The sequence below is a fragment of the Drosophila persimilis genome, unplaced genomic scaffold (genome assembly GCF_003286085.1).
Source record: "Drosophila persimilis strain 14011-0111.01,24,50 unplaced genomic scaffold, DperRS2 tig00000606-arrow-arrow-pilon, whole genome shotgun sequence".
NCBI lineage: Eukaryota > Metazoa > Arthropoda > Insecta > Diptera > Drosophilidae > Drosophila > Drosophila persimilis.
In genome coordinates this window covers 888,692-907,466 of record NW_020825324.1, presented here as the reverse complement: position 1 = coordinate 907,466, position 18,775 = coordinate 888,692, and the positions used below count along the sequence as shown (strand labels likewise).

The 18,775-nt window shown below is 46.4% G+C and overlaps 1 protein-coding gene across 1 annotated transcript in view; it reads left to right on the top strand.

Annotated features, from left to right (window-relative positions):
• Positions 1 to 18,535, top strand: part of LOC6597399 (insulin-like growth factor 2 mRNA-binding protein 1) — a 28,754-nt gene extending 10,219 nt beyond the window's left edge. The window contains exons 3-6 of the mRNA XM_026990644.1: positions 16,604 to 16,978; positions 17,055 to 17,763; positions 17,915 to 18,070; positions 18,137 to 18,535. Of these exons, the coding sequence (XP_026846445.1) occupies positions 16,604 to 16,978; positions 17,055 to 17,763; positions 17,915 to 18,070; positions 18,137 to 18,535 (1,639 nt within the window). The remainder of the gene's footprint in view (positions 1 to 16,603; positions 16,979 to 17,054; positions 17,764 to 17,914; positions 18,071 to 18,136) is intronic.
• Positions 18,536 to 18,775: the final 240 nt, after the last annotated feature.

Here is an 18,775-nt window from a genome sequence, read left to right as displayed (position 1 = left end):
GCTGCTAAATAGCAGCTAATTTCCTGTGATAAATTGGGCATATCACCCAGTGGCATGAAGCAGTAGCAGCAGCATCACCATCACCATCAGCAGCAGTACAAAAAAAGGCTCTCAGAGCAGGGAGACGACCAGGAAAAGATCCTCCTCATGCTCATCCTCTGACCCTCATCAACGTTTCCCTCAAGGCTCAAGTGGTGTAAGCAAACACTGGAAGGAACAGCCCCAGCAGCCCTAGGAATGGAACGGAACTCTCACCTCACGGTAGGGTGGGAATGGAAGGGAAGGGGACGGGAGGGGAGGGGAGGGTAGGGCAGGCGAAACTATCATCATTGTCACATAAAAACCAAATACCCTCTGGTCCCCAAGGGCTCTACAAAGCAGTGGCACTACCTGCATCTAAGCTCTAACCCTTTTTATGCTTCTTTCCCGAGAAGCCTGAGGAGTCTTCCTGATTTGACAAAAATTGATATACTTGCCACACCGCACCGCACCGCTTCGCACCGCACGCACACACGCTGGACTCCGAAGAGGAGGAATCGAGTCCATATAGGGTGCGAAGAGAGATCAATGATGGACAGACAGCTGGGGGGAGGGGAATGGGAATTGTCAAACTGAAAATCAAACTTTGACCCAACTCTCTTGAGGCTTTCAGCTTCCCATTCCCAACCATTCTCAAAGAAGTGCAAAAGAAAATGTTTATCCAAGACCTAAACAGATCATTTCTTGGCTGAAAACAGAAGTCCTCCTCCCGTCCTCCATCCCAAGAAGGCGCTGGGAATATGTACTACCGTATTTTCTGAATGAATGGACGGATTCTGCTGTGGTTCTGTGGAGCAAATAAGTTTCCGGATGTTGGAAAGTTCTCCAAAAATCATGTCATGATCCTGTCACCAGGATCATCCAAAGGATCTTTGGAATAGAGCCAAAAAGCCTTGCTCGGTGTATACAATCATGCACATGACATGTACAATTCAATGCAATTCTGGGCATTAGCTCGAGCACCATGTGGGTGCGATTTGAGCTCATCAGAGCTGAGAAATTGTGTTGGAAATTTAAAGGTAGCATTGATGGAAAACAAGACGGAAAGATCCCTTAATAATAATAGAAAGGAAGAGATTTATCTGTGAGAGCTTTGCGTTCATCCCGAAAGCGGACCACTAAGCCCCCGAGCTGCGATTGAGCGCATCCTGTGGCTGGTGTGCTTACGGGACTCTCTCTCTCGCCCACTACTAAGCACATTTTAAATGCCATTTAAATCTGCCTCGCTGTGGCTGTGTATATCTGTGATTCTGTCTGGTTGCTGCCCCTGTGCGGCACAGCCACAGCTTGTTGCGTGTTAAGCCGCTTGTTGCAACAACAGCTAAGCTGCTAGGCAAACCCAGCAGCAGCCACAGCAGCAGCAGCACAAAACAAAAATCCTTACTAATTTCTTTGCAGGAATTCAAAGTAAACAAAAAAATAAATATAAAAAAAAGATCTCAGGGAAACAAGAGACACACAGAGATATAGAGATATATACATAGAGACAGAGAGAGAGAGAGAGAGAGAGAGAGAGTGAGAATGAAATCGTTTTTCTGTAGCATTTGGTTTAATCCTCCAAAGGAAACATGCCGCTTGCCACAAGGAGGCAGCTTCTGCTTTAGGTTTTGTGCTTAGAAAAGAAGGGTTGTATCTTTGAGATCTTCTCTTATGTATGTATCTTCGAGTGTGTGCGCCCCTCATATGATGATCAGGTTTCCTCCTCAGTAGAACAATTTTTTATTTTTTATTTGGAGATTGGAGGAAATATGATTTTGGCCTTTTTTTTAGGTTTAGAAGGGGCTTTTCCCTTCCCTCCCCTTCCACAATTCTTTCTGGCTTCGGCTTCTGTTCAGAGTTGTGTGTGTGTGTGTGTGTGTGTTTTTTTTTTTTTCTAGGCAGAAACACGTTTCTCAAATTTCCAAAGAGCGTTCGTTTCTCTCTATCTCTCGCTCCCTTTCTCTCTCCGAATGCTCAAACATTTTTAATTATATGAAGGATGCTTTGGCATCCTTTTTCCATTCTTTTTTTTTTTTCGTATTTTTGTATGTCCATCTAATGTTTGTTCACTTGGCAGACAAACGCCGCGGCTGTGGCCGTGGCAGTGTCTGTGGATAGGCGGCTTGGGGGGGGGGGGGGGGGGGGGGGGATGATGAGGCTTCGAGGCTGGAAGCCCAGTCGTTTGCCAATTTGTCTTCCATCTTCCCTGCCTCCCATCTAATCTCACTCTCTCTCCCAACCCTTTTTCTGCCATCTGTGTTGTATCTGGGTATCTGGGTATCTGTTGTATCTTTGTATCGCTTGCCACTTAGGCGCTTGTTTGAGCACCTTCTCGCGCTCGCTCCCCTTCTAAGAAGGTTTTTTTTATTTTTTTTAAATTTTTTTGGGAAAATTTGGAAGCAAATTTGATTCCCATCGATTATCAGGCAGGAGGCTGGAGGCAGGAGGCTGGAGGCTGGAGGCTGCTACTGCTTCCTGTTCCGTGTCCTTGCTCGCCTTTTGCTTTTTGATTGACAGTCAAATTAGTAGAAGGATCCTTTCGGCTCTGCGGCCAACGAGTATTTTCACTGCTCTGCTCTGCTTTTTGGGGGTTGGATCGGTCGGATCGGTTCTAGATCCTGGCAGAATCTAAGCAGACTGCTCTGCTGCTGCTCCTGTGGCAGCTGTGGCTGTGTTCGACGCCTGACCTTGGTCCATTGCTCGGCTTCCATTCATTCCACCATTCCATCCTCCATCCTCTGTTCTCCATCCTTTCCCTATCGTTCGCCCCCGCCTTTGTTTATCGAAGAAGCGAGAAGCGAGAAACGGACAAACGAAGCTTCAAATACCCTTACAATTAATTCAGACCTCTTTTTTGGCTATCCATATTATCTGTACGAATTTCCCGTAAGCGAACGGATACAAGATATATTCCGGGAATGCATATCCTGAACAGGGAATTCCGAACATTCTTATGCTAGCTTATGGAACAAATCGATCTCATTTTGGCTTCTCTACCCCTCTCCCTCTCTCTCTTCGGAGGGGCACCAAATGAAACCAGTTTCACGCCAGACCCACGAGATTTGTGTGTCTGTGTGTGAGAAGAACAGAAGAAGAACTCTATGCTTTATAGAGAATCAAACGTTTTGAATGAAATCAAGTACTGGAGGGCCACAGACAGACGGGGTACAGACGGAGAGACTCTCTTCTCTGGCAGTGGGACAGAGAGGCGGCGGACACTTTACCTACATTTTGGCCCCGAATTGAGGTATTTGTTGCCCCATATTGTTTGTGCTGGATCCCGCCGGTACGGATTCGGCACAGCGGAAGAGCAGAAGGACACCGACTTCTTCTTTGCACTCTGAGGCAAACAGGATGCAAATGTTTTTGTGTGTGAGGGCAGGTAGGCGGGTAGCCCGCGGAGGCGGCCGCCGGCACAGAGTTCTTCTCTCTCTCTCTGCGTGTGTGTGTGTGTGTGAGTCGATGTCAGGTAGGAGCGATGTGTGGTAGGAGTCGGAGTCTTGCCCTGCCCTAATTTCAATATGTTGTAATCACACACGCACAGAAATTCGGTTCGGTATCGAATCGAATCTCGAAATGACATTCAGAATACGAAACGAGCGGGAACGTTGGCACATTTATACCCGCTCCCCACCGCCAGAGGGCGCACACTGCACGACGAAGAGTGTGTGAAAGAGAGGGCATTCTCTAAGCGATTTTTGGCTAGAACTCTGATTCGTCTGATGGTCATTCTCTACGATTCTGCCTTTTCGGGTCCCACAAATCTGCGTCCTTTGAGGAGGCGGAAGAGAGCGGGGCGGGCCTTGGTTGCTCTAGAACTCTCATTGTCTCTGAGAACTAGGCGCCAAACAAGACGGATGGACGGACTTGGCTTTATCGACTCGGCTATTGATGCTGATCACGAATATACTACATACTTTATGGGGTCGGAAACGCTTCATCAGGCACTGTGACCACAAACCTCATATACCTCTGTACTCTTTTTGAGTACCGGGTATAAAAAAGAAGCTGGGGCGGGGCGGGGCACCTCCGCCCGACTCCGCTGATGGATTGTCTTCGATAGATATCGAAGATCCTGGAAGTGCTGTAGCGAAGTGATCGTTATCGAATGTGCCGAAGGTCATGAAAGATACCTGAAGATACATTTGAGAATTCTCTGAATATCTCTCGCTATCTCTCTTTAAAGTTATCATTTATCAAGGTATCGATCGTGTGGCATCTAATTGTTGAACGATCTCTCTTGCTCTCCCGCGCTACATCTCTCTCTCTCTCGCTCCCTCCTCTCTCTCGTCTCTCTCTCTCTCTGTGGCAGCACATTCTTGCCTGTTGTTGCTTTGTTGTTTAACTACATTTTTGTGTGCTCCTTTTTGAGTTTGTGTTCATTAGAAATTTCCAAGAATTCCACAGCGACAACGACACACACATACACACACACACACACACACACACACACAGAAACACACGTGAGGAGATGGGCATGTACATACGTATATGTTTGTATGTGTATCTCGAGATTCGTGTTACTGCTGGCTTAGTTTTTCAAACAAACCAAAAACAAAAAAAAAAATACAAAAAAACACAAAAAACACGCTGTCAAAGGAAGGATGGCACAGGCACAGAGGCATGCAGGAGAAAGATGGTGCGATGCGATGCGATGAGAGTAAGGTAGTGGACACACATCCAGGAGTAGGAGGCTGCGGCGGCAGAAGAGAAGGGTCGCGTCGTTGGGGCTTCCTTTTTCTTTCTTTTTTTTTTTTGTTTTTGAGGGTTTTAGATGTGGTTTGGTGTGCCTTCATTTTGAAACGAAACGAACATCATCATGAGGTCTAAGAGGTTCCTTCGTCCAACTGTTCTTACCACACAGGACACTTGGGCTTTCTTCCCCCATCCCATACAATAGTATACCCGTTATTTCGGTGGCGCGATCACTTTCTTTTCGCGAGTGGCAGCTGCTGCAAGTAGCCGCCGCGCGATCGCGGGACCCAGGCAACCCTTTTCTCCTTGTAGTGTCCTTGCGTGTGTTCTCGACACGCAGGTAGGGGCATAGAAATTAAGTGACCCGCAACAACAAGGACTCGACTCTCTCCCTCTATTCGTGTGCGAAGAGAGAGAGAGAGAGAGAGAAGAAAGCATTTCACCGCGCGAATCGCGAAAAAGGGTTGGCCGATCGCTTGCGATCGTATCGGGGTTCCATTTCCATTTCCATTCCATGCCATTCCATTCTCCGCGACAACCGAAAGCTCTCCCAGCTCCAACACAGCTGCTGCTGCGCTTTAAGCACGCTGCTACCACAGTCGCGATCTCTTTCTGCCGCCGTCGTCGTCGCACTATCAGCAATTCATGATCAACGTGGCCGGCCGGCCGGTCGGTCGGCTGGTCGGTTTTTAGGGGGGAGCTTTGGGGAACGTGTGGGAAGGTAGGGAGGGGCTGGGGGAGGGGCGCTGTTCAGGCCATTGAACCTCCAAAATGAGCAGCGGGGCAGAGCTCTCGCTCTCACTCTCACACACACTCCCTCTCTCCCTCTCTTGTGTATTAAGTTAAGCGGTTTGTTGCCGCCTGTTTACAACTGTTTTAACCGTTGTTCTCGCTTTATTCACTTAACTTTTGCTGGCCGCGTTTTTATTATTGGGCTTTTTTTGCGGTCAGCATATGGTTGCATATGTATGTACACACATATGTACATACTATGTGTTTATGTATGTATGTATGGCTGGCGCTGACAGTGTTGGCAAGCGTGTAATTATCACACATGCATGTGTATGGAGACACTGAAATGTATGTACATATGTACGTGTGTGTGTTTGTTGTATATGTTTGTATGTAAAGGCAATCAATGACCGGAAATAACAAATAGTTGACGCGCGCGCGCTCCTGTTGTTGTCTTTGTTTTGCTGCGACGGGGTCGCGTCGGGGGTCGAGGGTCGGGTGCCATGCCAAAACAACCGCATGAACAACAACAAAAACACACACACACACGCATACAAAGGCACGCGTGGCGGTAGCAGCGATGCACGCATGCAAGGCGTGACGTAATCACGTAATCAAGGCTGCACTTTGCCGATGGAAGAGAAACCACAAAGAGAGAACGTGAATGAAAAGAGAACCCACCGCCTGCAAAACAAAAAAAAACTATGCCACACAAACGCACGACGCTGATCATTCACACGAGAGAGGGTAGAGCGAGCGTAAAGAGCGCAACAATTGGGAAAGAGAACGGTCGTGCTCTCTTTGCGACACTTGACGGACAGCAGGCGAGCGTTGCCAGACTGGCGGGCGCGCTTGTGGATCGTGAAAGTGGAACCTAATTAATCGGATTAAATATTTGCATTACCTCGTGCACATGTGGGACCATAAAATATCTTAGTTTCTTTGTTGTACGCTCACAATGTTCCAAACCCAATCCCGTGCTCCCCTCTTTGGCAGTCTGGCCACGCTTTGGCAAAGCACGTAATGGTTTTACGTAAATTGTGGGGGCCTACTCCGTCATCACTTCTCCTACTTTACCTCCTCCGTCTTTTCGCAAAACACACATACCCGCGCAAAAAGACACGAGACACCGAAGTTTTATTGGCGTTCGCTCCGAAACTTTGACTCGCTCATCGTCATTCCCCACTTGGTTGCTCTCCCATCCTTGCTCTCGCGCTCTCGCTCTCTCTCTCTCTCTCTCTCTCTCTCTGTCTGTCGGCCCACCGCCGCCACCGTCGTCGTCGTCTGACTGGGTTCATGTCTCGTTCTTCTCCTTCTTCCCGCACGCCCCCTCCCCCGCACCGTTCCATTTTTGCTACTCTCGCATTCTGCTTTGGGGCCGCCGCCGCTGCTGCTGCTACCGCTGCCGCTGCTGCTGCTGCCTCCACTACTGGGGCTCTGCCTGCCTGCCGGTGATGGTGTGGCTGGTGTGCCTGTGCTGACTGTTGCTGCTTCTCTTTGGCGAAGTCAGTATTCGAATACTCTCTGCATTTTGCGGTTGTCTGGAAATACGCGGCGTAGTTGCACAAAAAGCAACAGAACAGAACAGAAACAACAAAAGCAACAATTATAAAATATTATAAGACAGCCAATTGGTGTGTGTGTGTGTGAGTGTTTTTGCATGTGTGCATATGAGTGTGTTTGTTTGTGTGCGTTCGTACTACGTGTACGTGTGGTTCTTTTTTTTTTGAGAATATATACATATGTATATATTTTTTTTGTATTCTTTCATTTGCACACTACGAGCGCTCATGTTTTTTAGATCAAATTCTGAAAAAGGAAATATGATTGATACAATATTACGGTTTTTATTTTTTTTAATATTTGTTTGTCACTGCAACACCCGAAAAATAGTGCAAAAAAACAACAACAAAAACAACAGAAACAGCAACAAGGAATGAGCCGCAAAAAGCAAGAGTTTGTGTCGTGTCTTTAGCCCCAATCTCCTGCCCACGCTATTTCGTAGTTTTTTGCCACCCATTTGCCAGCTCTTTCTCCCTCCTCCTCCTCCTCCTTCTCCTCCTCTTCGTGTTCTGACTGATTGTCGTGTGGTCGTGCGTTTATCTACAAAAACACACACACACACACAGAGGCACAAACACGCTCAGGCACATGCAGACATCCACACACATACATATAAAGTGTGGATGGAGAGTGGACCGAAGAGCAGAGTGGAGTGGAGTGGAGTGAAGTGAAGTGAAGTGGAGAAGAACGCCACACACAAAACAAAAATAACAAATCTTTGCATTGGATACCGTTATGACAGACACCGGTGTGCCACTTTCCGCCGGCGCCGCATTTTCTCATCTCTCTCTTAGTCTCTGTCTCACCGTCTCTTTTGGTTGCCTTTCTACTATGCATACCCGGCTCCTCGCGTGGAGTAGAGTATAGGGCAGAGGAAACCAAAACCATCTCCGCGCCGCATCGCATCGCGTCGATGATGATGATGATCCCATAAACTGTTTCCAAGAATCTGAGAGTGAGAGCTAAAGCCAGTGTCAGACACAGACACAGACACAGCCACAGAACGCGGAGATCATGTTGAATTCGTGCAATTTTATCTTTGGAAAACTGCTGTGGCAGACACAAATCTTAAAGTTTTCAGTTTAGCCAACAATTTGTGGAAAATTCAACCCAATCGGAGAAGGAAACTAAAGGCGGATGTTGCCAATGGGGATTCGTATTCATCTTCCTAGAATTATGGTCCTGATCAATTTACAGCTTCTGCTGCTGCTCTGCTGGGGGGAGACCGGAATTCGCCGGCACAAGATATGAAGAAAGCTCTTATCTAACGATCCTCCTCTTGGGTTTTCCCAATCTCTTGAAGGTTTTTTTTTTTTTTTTGCGCCATTTTCGTTGTTGGAAAAGTGTGCACCACTCACGGTGAAAATCAATTGGTGCCAAAACCCCTGTGTGCCATGTGCCGAGCAGCAGCAGCAGCAGCAGCTGGACACTGACCTACTTTGCACGCGTCTGCTTTGAGCAGTCTCTGGCATTCATTCCCATGCTATAACGGTAACTGGTGCTGCGTATTGCTGCTGGTGGTGGCAACCCTGGCCAGACCGGACTACTTCGGACTGCAGTGTGTGGCTGTGGCCGTGGCTGTGGCTGTGGCTGTCGCTTCTGCTAATTAGTCAAACACGTTTCACGTTTCGGATCTCGGATTAGAAATGGTTCAATCACGGCGTGGTGCTGCGGCTTGTCCCACTAATGCGTGATAGGCGATCACACGCTCGCTACCTCACTCTCTCTCTCTCTCCCTTCGGCTGTTTCTCTTTCTTTCCCCACGGATGTGTGTGGGTTAGTGTTCATGTGAGTCATGCTGTGGAATAGAAGAAATGCTAACCAAAAAGAAACACAAAGAAAACTAAAGCCCATACGCATGACCACTAAAAATAACAAGAACAAGAACACAACTAGAAGAAGCACCAGCAGAGAGCGAGGGAGTGGGAACAGAAAGAGCTTAATGAAGAAGCACTGGTTCCGAGTGAGAGAGAGTGAGAGCGGAAGAACTTTAAGAAGCAAAAGAAAAGAGAACAGAAAAGTTAAAGAAAACCGAAAATCATATCAGCAAAAGCTTCTTTTTTTTGAGAGAAAGAGAGCGCTCGAATCTTGTGAAAAGTGAGAGATTATAGAGTGAATGAGAGATGAAATATTGTCAGAGATTAGTAACAGAGAGAGAGAGAGAGAGAGAGAGGGAGAGAGTGAAAGAGTAATGTAACGCGGAAGCAGTAGGAGAAGACTTCTGCTTCTCCCAAAAACGTCACTGTGCTCTATCTCACTTCAACCGTGCTTCTCATGGTCTCCCTCTCTCTCTCTCTCTCTCTATCTATCTTTCTGTCTATTGCTTATTCCCATTTGCGAATTTTGAAGTATAGACAGACGAGAGAAAAACACACACAAAAAAAGGAGAAGTAAAATTCGATAGATCGAGTGGAAGGTGTCTGGAAGTGCAAGTGGAAGAAGCGGCGCGGGCCCTGGGCGTTAAACGTTAAATAATATTTGTATAATATTATAAGAAAAAGTTCGAAATTCGAAAATTCTACACTAGACACATAAAAGTATATAAAAACTAAGCAAAAATGCACGCAAACAACAATATCAACATCCACAACAACCAAAACAGACTCAATAATAATAACAATAATATTAACAATAATATACCCAACAACAACAACAACAACAACAACAACGTTTTTTATCAACAAAAACAACCTACATTTATACGGTACTTGGATCGGTGAGTGTTTTATTGGGTCGGTCTCCGGTCTTCCCCCCCTACCTCTCCCCACCCGTCTGTGTGTGTCCCTCCTCCTCTCCTCACCCCACCATCCGCACCCATTCATGTACTACATGCACACAATATGTATCTCTAGTCCCGTATTCGTGTACTCATTTTCACACACTCTCTCTCTCCCTCTCATTCTCTCCCGCACTTTTGGAATTGCAATTTTGTGGTTGTGGTGGTCACAACTTTTAAGATATACCACTTTTATTGGGCAGGGGCATACGATAATAATTGAATCAATCAATCTACTCAAAATCAAACTAATCGGACAAATTACATCCGCCGCACATGGGAGAGATGAGATACAGAGCAGTAGATATTTACATACGAGTATAGCATGCATGTAGGTGTTGTAGGAAGAACGGTGCTCTCATAAATATCATGCATATGTAGTGGCTAAGGGGAATGTCCGGTCATTAATCCCAGTTCAAGTGAAAGAAAGTTTCACCATTTCCCCTGTCTCTCTTTTTCCCTCTCCGTTTGTGTGTGTGTGTGTGTGTATCCTTTATGTCATTCATCATTCTGTCATCTGGTTCAAATTAAAATGAAAAAGCCACAGCGAAGGGCGAACCCTTAGATACCCTTGCGGATGCAACATCTGAAATTTGGCTGGAATATCTATGCTATAAATCAGCACTCCAACAAGAAAAGAAAACCCTCATAAGCATAAATGTGCCCCATCATGCACACAACATGCATGTTGTTTCTTTTTTATTCTCGGGCATTCTCATTTGCAAATAGGAGCGATAGGAGCATGGATGTGCCCTGCCCGTTGGGCTTATCTTTTTCATATGCCAGCTAGAATGAATATGATCCTAAGTGGATTAAAATCCAAACAAACCACTGCCGCCACTGCAGTGGCCAAAGCGTACTATGAGTTCATATATGCATCTGTAATTGTTTGCTTTCGAGCTTGGTGGCATGGTGGCGTTGACTGGTTGCTGGTGCGGCTCTTTGTCCACTTTCAATGGTCTCATCGCTGTCGTCTCCATATGGCAGCTTTGTGGCACGCCCACCGCCGACACCGCCAGCTTGCACCCTGTTGCACACAGCGCACATTCAAGTATTGGCTGCAACCAATGAATACCACCAGCCTCCTCTCGCCTTCCTTCCACCCTCCAACTCCAAGCACACACTCCTTGTTCGCCATTTTGTCCTTTGCAGTCACTTTTCCATGTTGATGGACTCGCAAAAAAGTAAAAAATAATAATAAAAATAAAAAGCAAACAGAAATAACGAGGCAGGGCAATGCGAAGAGCAGCTATATGAATGTGCACATAAAATATAACGAATTTGTCACAGATATACGCATACATATGACTTATTGTAGTGGGAGGAGGAATGCACTAATAAAAGCTACAGTGGGCCCCACGGAAAGAGAATAAAATCAATAAATATTTGCAATGCAGATGCAAATGCAGATACAGATACATGTAGAGGCACGGAAAAAGGAGCAAGCTATGGTCTCTCAAAGTATGCTCAAGGAATATTTTTTGTATTCTATCCTCGGGAATATACCGAAAATAAAACCACCAGATAGATACAAACAGATGATATGATGAGATTATGTATTTAGGGCCCTCCATAGATCCAATGAATACTCTTCACATTTTATGCAGTCACTGCATCAATCCGCAGAAACCTGTCAAATATGATCCAGATCGGAGCACGCTATACGAATGTGCAACAAGTGGAAGGTTCCACTGTACATCCATCGAGAATCGAGAAGGCAATGAGGGGAAGCAGGCAAAACCAATTTAGGTCAAAGCGCTGCTGCTGCTGCTGCTGGCTGCTCTTTTTTGGTTGTACGCTCTCGGGGGAAACAAGTTTTTTTTTTTCGCTCACAAAACAAATTGTTTTAATGCAGTTTTTCGCCAAGTGTAGCGAAGAGTAGGGGGTGAATAGATAAGCTCTGCAAATAATAAAAAAAAAAACGAACTTCTCTCCCGCTCTCCCGCTCTCTGTCTCTCTCTACCTATCTAACTGCACCACAATCGCAACCAGCAACTTGTGGAATGCAATGAAAATAGAACACAAGAAGCACACTCACACCCGCTCACGCGACCCAACACATCCGTAGAGCATTCATTGCACACAGACAGACACAGACTGTGCATGTGTTCACGTGTTTGTCGGCGTCCGCCAGCAAGAGACAGAAATAAAGTTGCAATAAAAAGCAACTCAGGCCGCGTCAAAAGCAGATTTCAGAGTTTTTCATTCATAAAAGTTATACAAAACAAAAACACAACAACAAAAAAGGAAGAAAAAAGAAAGAAAGCAAAGTGAAACACACACGCACCAAGAGAGCGAGCGCAGCATTAAAGGCCGATGCGTGTGTTTGTGAGTGCATTGAGTCGGGCTTTTTTCTTCTATATGTGCGAAAGAGATAAATGCAGAGAGCAGAGAAAAAGAACACGCAACGGCGCCCCGTTGCTGACTGCGGCGCTGCGCCTGTATTGGTTGTCTTAAGAGGGCACCCCTCGTGAAGCAGTCAGCGGGCTATTCACCGGTGAATTACTAGCCGGCCGGTGGCTACACCTGATTACTTTCACTACGCGGATTCACGGCCATTCACCGAAGAGCTGCTAGTGGGAGGAGCTGATGCTTCCACTAGAATTCATGTCTTCCAGAATGGACCTGTGCATACATTCGATGTTAACTACTTATTTGGATCTTTCCGTTTAATTGAAGAAAAAAACATATATTGTATCGAAAATAGGCTTTTACTCCCCTCATAAGAAATGGTTTGATTTAGACCAGGGGTCGGCAGGCAAAACGGAACAATTTATTGGATCCAACCCCTGTTCTACACGTGTACGTGAGCGGCACATATGTATGATGGGTGCTTGCCAAATCATTGATAATTATGTAAAGACCCGTAGTTACATAAATGTGTGATATCTCGATTAGATTGGTTGGTTCCACCATCTCGAAAAATCAAATTCTGATCTGTACTTAATGATATTTAATATTTCATTTAAAGTACCAGCTTAAACAATTTTGAAGCATTTTAGAAAGATTCTCAGAATAAATTCGCTCTTTGCATCGAGTGTGCCTGTCACTTGACGCAATATCTCTTCAGTATTTCATTGTAAAAATACCAAAATCACTCAAAGCGAATGGTATCTGGTCGTGTCATTTGTATCGAAGTGACATCAACTGACAGCAAATACAGCAAAACGTCATTCATTGTTTAATACACGTCAATCGAAAAATGTATCTAATGTGGAAGGGGGTGATTTTCCTAGGGGAACCACCCATGACTACTTCTGAATGAATTCTGCCACTAGCGGGGAGCTGTGGCTGGTTACTTTTAGACCATGTAAAGTAGTATTACCGTTAACTGGTAAGCAGAGACGTGTCTCGCCCTGCACTGATAACGGAAGAATAGCAAAAAAGCCCTCATAGGTCATTTACTTAGTCACATGTCGAAAAAGAATGGAAAAGAACGCAGGAAAGGTGAAATGCAACAGAGACACTGTAATGACTGCCGCCGCTGCTGCTGCTGCTGGGAGAAATAAAGAAAGCCAATGGAGCATTCTCATTGGATATGCACTGCGGTCGCTGCTCTGCCAGCGTCAGCGTCAACGAACTGCAACATGACATTTGCATGCATATTCAGGCAGAGGCTGGGGCGCTGCGGCTGCGGCTTCGGCTGGGGCTGGGGCTGGGGCTGCAGCCCTCAAATGCAGACGTGTGACGCATGCTCAGCAGTTACAGTTATGTACATACATCTCAATACATATGTATGTGTATGTGGCTGGGGGCAGCCAGGCCACCAGAATCCAGGCCACTGGATGAAACGGGCGGGATCAGATTCCAGCGAAGAGAGCTGCAACACCAAACAAAATAGCAAACGCTGGCAGAATTCGCCTGGAATTCCGGGGAAAAAAAGCTGAAATATCTATAGAGCCTGATCCGGAGCGCGTGCATAGCCGCCGGCTAAGAAATGCGGCGCAGAAGGAAAGAAACAAACGGCAATGACGGCATGAGAGCGAAAAAATGGGATCGATGGTCAACCGTTTGTCAGGGAGGGGGCAAAGTACGGTGTAATGGTAAAATGCGATTGGAATGCTGGAAGGAATGCGCTGCAGATAATTTTTTGCCCTCTTTTTCTCGCTCACGTTGCCGGTTGTCTATTGTATAGTTTGAGAGAGAAAGTTTGAGAGCTTTTCAGTTTAAGGAAGCCATCATACAGTTGGACAAGTACTGAACAGTTTGGCAATACATAATATACAATATGGTATATATGTACATACATATGGATATCATTCACAAGAAACAGAAACTGAAATTTAAATTAAAGAACAAAAGGAAAATGAGCAAAAAAAATCGACTTCTCTCCTCCTTCCTGTCTGCTGCTTCTCTTCACATTTGATCTCTCTCTCTCTCTGTCTCTCGCTCTTCTTTGCAACTTTATGTTGTTGGCGGCGACGACGAGACTTCGGTCGTCGTCGGTCGGTCGTCGGCCGTCGGGCGACTGGAGTGAAATTACTTCCAAGAAAAATAAACACGATATTAAATGTGCAACATTCCAGGCGTCGTTTTTGCCATTGCATTGCCCTCTTTCATTCTCATTCCTCATGCCCATACATACGCTTCGTTGATGGTGGCTTTCTGCAGGGCAAGATGCCGAGGAAGAAGAACGTTAGAACATCAGTAGCTAGAGGAAAATATACAAAAAATAGGTCGAATATTTATATATAAGGTGAGGCATTCAAGTCCCATTCTCCCTCCAACGATAGCCAATTGGGAGAGTGCCTTACCCTATATCCATACGCCTTGAGCCCAAGGTTTGTTGCAAAACAGAGCGCGAGCAGCAACTAGACAGAAGAAGAAGAAGGAGGCAAAAAAAAAATAGCAGGCTGAGGCGCCGGCGCAGCAGCACAAAAGCGGCGCCATTGTCGCCGTTCTGCGTTGAGTTTGTGACCGGATTCCCAGATTTTTGTTTGCTTCAGTTCATTTAATTTCGAACACTCGGCGTGCTCTCTCAATTTTTTGTGATTAATTGTGGTTTTCTTTTGATAATGGAAGGCTTTTCCATGACGATATGGAATGAGGATTCGATTTCTTATTGTATCTATACATTTTACATTAACAATCAAGCTGTTCAATATTCGACGGTGTTGGCGAAGCACAGGTAACGGTTGCTGTTGGGTGTATCGGAAGGGCGCCCCCACATCTCTCACATCCTCTTTATATGTAGTTTGCATAAGTATTGGAAGTCTCTTTTTAACACCAAGATCCTTTCCCATTTATCCCACATGTGTACATACATACATACATATATTTGTAAGCAACTAACTCACGTGTTCGTTCACGGCTTGTAAAATGTGCTTAGATTTTGTACGTTTTTTAGGCTTGCACACACACACACGTATACACTCACATACACACACACACAACTAACACAACACACACGCCCTCTGTCGGGCCTTTTTTGGCGCCTCCTTGTGGTAAAAAGTTTGCCGGCTAATGTATGTGTGTGTGTGTGTGTGTTTGTATTGATGCTCTCATTCTTTGCCTTTGCGCGTGCGCTCTATTTAGAACAACCCTGGCCTGCGTGAGCCGTTATTTAGTACAGCAACTATTGACTGCGCGTTTTAGTACATCTACCGTTACTGCGGGTATTAGTTTTTAGTGCTCCTATTCCCTGGCTGTCCTGCGCGCGCGCGTGTGTGTTCTCTTTAGTGCAACATAACCTGACTTTTTGTGTAAGTGGATCGCGATTCCCTTAGTACAGACTTGCACACAGACACACATCCATACGTACCCCTATAGGAACGCTAAATTCTAGATGCTACTTGCGATGTTACATCTCTGGCTTTATCTCTCTCTCTCTCTCTCTCTCTCTTGCTGATTAGCTCTCTGTTCTGTCTGTCTGCCTGTCTGTCGCCCCCTTTTAATGCGACGTGTTTTCGCTGTGACGCTGCTCTATTTATTGCATTATCCGTTATCCTTTTGTGGCATTTCTTTTTCTTCATTCTCCCCCCCTCCCCCTTTTCCACATTCCCTGCCATTTCTCTACTTATCTTATCCATGTCCTACCCTTTCGCATCTTTCCTTTTTTTGCGTTTTGTGTTGTTTTTTTTCTTCTATGTGTTTTCGGTTTACTACTGTTTCTACTACTACTACTACTACAACTACTACAATTACTACTATTTTTTTGTTTTCGTTTTTCTATCTTTTTTTTTTGTTTTGTTTTCACCGTGTGTGTGTTTTTTTCACGCCATTTTCTTCGCAGTGTTACGACATCAAAACTCTTAATAAGCGGCATACCGATGCAAACACGTTTCGAAGACATCGAACCGCTACTGAAGCCCTTCGGCATCGTGAAACAATGCGAGGCTATTTCTAGTAAGGACCAATCTACTCAAACAGTACATATTACATTCGAAAACCCTGAGCAGGCGCAAAGGTATATACCCCCAATACAAAAACAAAATCAAAACCATCTACCCAATCGACCCAATTGACCGCCCCACCACCCCCAACCCCCAACAGATCCTGGCTTAACATCCGGGATTGTCATTGAGAAAAATCCAATACGATATATGATCCCATTTGGTTTCGAGATTATATAGCAGCAATCTCTGTGTTAATCTCGGTGTTAAGCATGGATATATTTCTTAGAACAAAGAGAGAGAGAGAGAGAGAGCTGGGGCTTGGACTTTGTGTGTGTGTGTGTGTGTGTGGGGGATTGGCATCCTCTTTCCGTTGTTCAATGTTTAGGAAATCAAAACACCCCCGATCTCAACATCTCCACTCTATAAAATCCCCCTCTAATGGATACATATGTATGTCATATCGACATACCCTTCCCATCCACAGAGCTGCTGGCGGCCTCAACGGAGTCGAATTCGAGGGCAACAAGCTCCATTGCGAGCAGCTGGATAAAAACCAGCGTCGCAGTCAGCGCAATCAGCGCAATACGTACCCGGGTATGCCGGGACCCGGGCGCCAGGCTGACTTCCCGCTGCGCATTCTCGTCCAGAGCGAAATGGTTGGGGCCATTATAGGACGACAGGGCAGCACGATCAGGACAATCACACAGCAGAGTCGGGCCCGTGTGGATGTGCATCGCAAGGAGAATGTCGGCTCCCTGGAGAAGTCGATCACGATCTATGGCAATCCGGAGAACTGCACCAATGCCTGCAAGCGCATTCTGGAGGTCATGCAGCAGGAGGCCCTCTCCACGAATAAGGGGTGAGCACTAATCACTGAAACACATACGTCAGATCCCCCTTCATACCATTTCTATGCACTCCATCCATCTCCACAGTGAAATCTGCCTGAAGATACTGGCCCACAACAATCTGATTGGAAGGATCATTGGAAAGTCTGGGAACACCATCAAACGGATCATGCAGGACACCGACACGAAGATCACCGTCAGCTCGATCAATGACATCAACAGCTTCAATCTGGAGCGCATTATCACGGTGAAGGGTTTGATCGAGAATATGTCGCGGGCCGAGAACCAGATCAGCACCAAACTGCGCCAGAGCTACGAGAATGACCTACAGGCGATGGCACCGCAGAGCCTCATGTTCCCCGGCCTTCATCCCATGGCAATGATGTCGACACCCGGCAATGGCATGGTCTTTAACACAAGCATGCCATTCCCATCGTGTCAGAGCTTTGCCATGTCCAAGACGCCGGCCAGCGTAGTTCCGCCGGTCTTCCCCAATGATCTGCAGGAGACGACATATCTCTATATACCGAACAATGCCGTTGGGGCGATCATCGGCACCAAGGGCTCCCATATACGTAGCATAATGAGATTCTCGAATGCATCCCTGAAGATTGCACCCCTCGATGCCGACAAGCCGCTGGACCAACAAACGGAACGTAAAGTAACGATTGTTGGTACACCGGAGGGTCAGTGGAAGGCGCAGTACATGATCTTTGAGAAGATGCGCGAAGAGGGTTTCATGTGCGGCACCGATGATGTTCGTCTAACGGTCGAACTGCTTGTGGCAAGCTCTCAGGTAATAAACCATACCGAAGTTTATCTCGAAGAGGGGCTATTTGTAAATGATAGGTATACGGATCGGTTTCGGGTTGTATTTGTTCATATATTGCCATGAAATACCCTTGTTTCCTTTAAACTAATGGATTTTCTTTTGCACACACACACAGGTCGGCCGTATTATCGGCAAAGGAGGTCAGAATGTGCGCGAACTGCAGCGCGTAACGGGCAGTGTCATCAAGCTGCCAGAGCATGCCCTGGCCCCGCCAGCAGGCGGTGATGAGGAGACGCCCGTTCACATCATTGGGCCATTCTACAGCGTACAGGTGAGTGGCTTGCCAAGAGAGAGAAGATTGTGAGAGATTGTGATCCATCCATGTATATCATTGCAGTCCGCCCAGCGTCGCATCCGGGCCATGATGTTGTCCACGAACCCGCCGCCAGTGACCAAGAAACAGAAAGCTGCCAAAGAACAACTGCAACAACAGCAACTGAGCTTAGCCGGTGCTGCGACCAGTGGATCCCAGCAGCTTCAGCAACAGCAGCAGGAACTTTCGCCGACGTTGCAGCAACAGCAACAGCAGCAGCCACTGCCGCCGCAATCGCACCATCAATCTGTGTCGGCGTCTTCGTCGTCATCGACGCCGCCTGCCCATCATCAGCAGCAACAGCAGCAGGCGTCGTCGGCAGCGACTTCGCACCAATTGCAGCAGCAACCGTCGCCGCCACTGAGCGCTAGCAATGAAACTCTGGCCACCTCCCAGCAGCAGCTGGCGAGCTCGCAGCAGTAAGAAGTAGTAAGCAGAAAAATCACTTGGAACGAGGAAGGAGAAGATGTAGCGCCGCAATAACCAGCAACAGCAACAGCAACAGCCACAACAGCAATCGGAGGCTGCAACCAGCAACCAGCAACCATCGATATCAGCAATAGCCAAGGCAGGGTTTTCTTTTATGTACTACTACTACTACCACAACTAATACTAATACTACTATCAATACTACCTCCTACCCTCGTCTCAAAAGCAGAAACT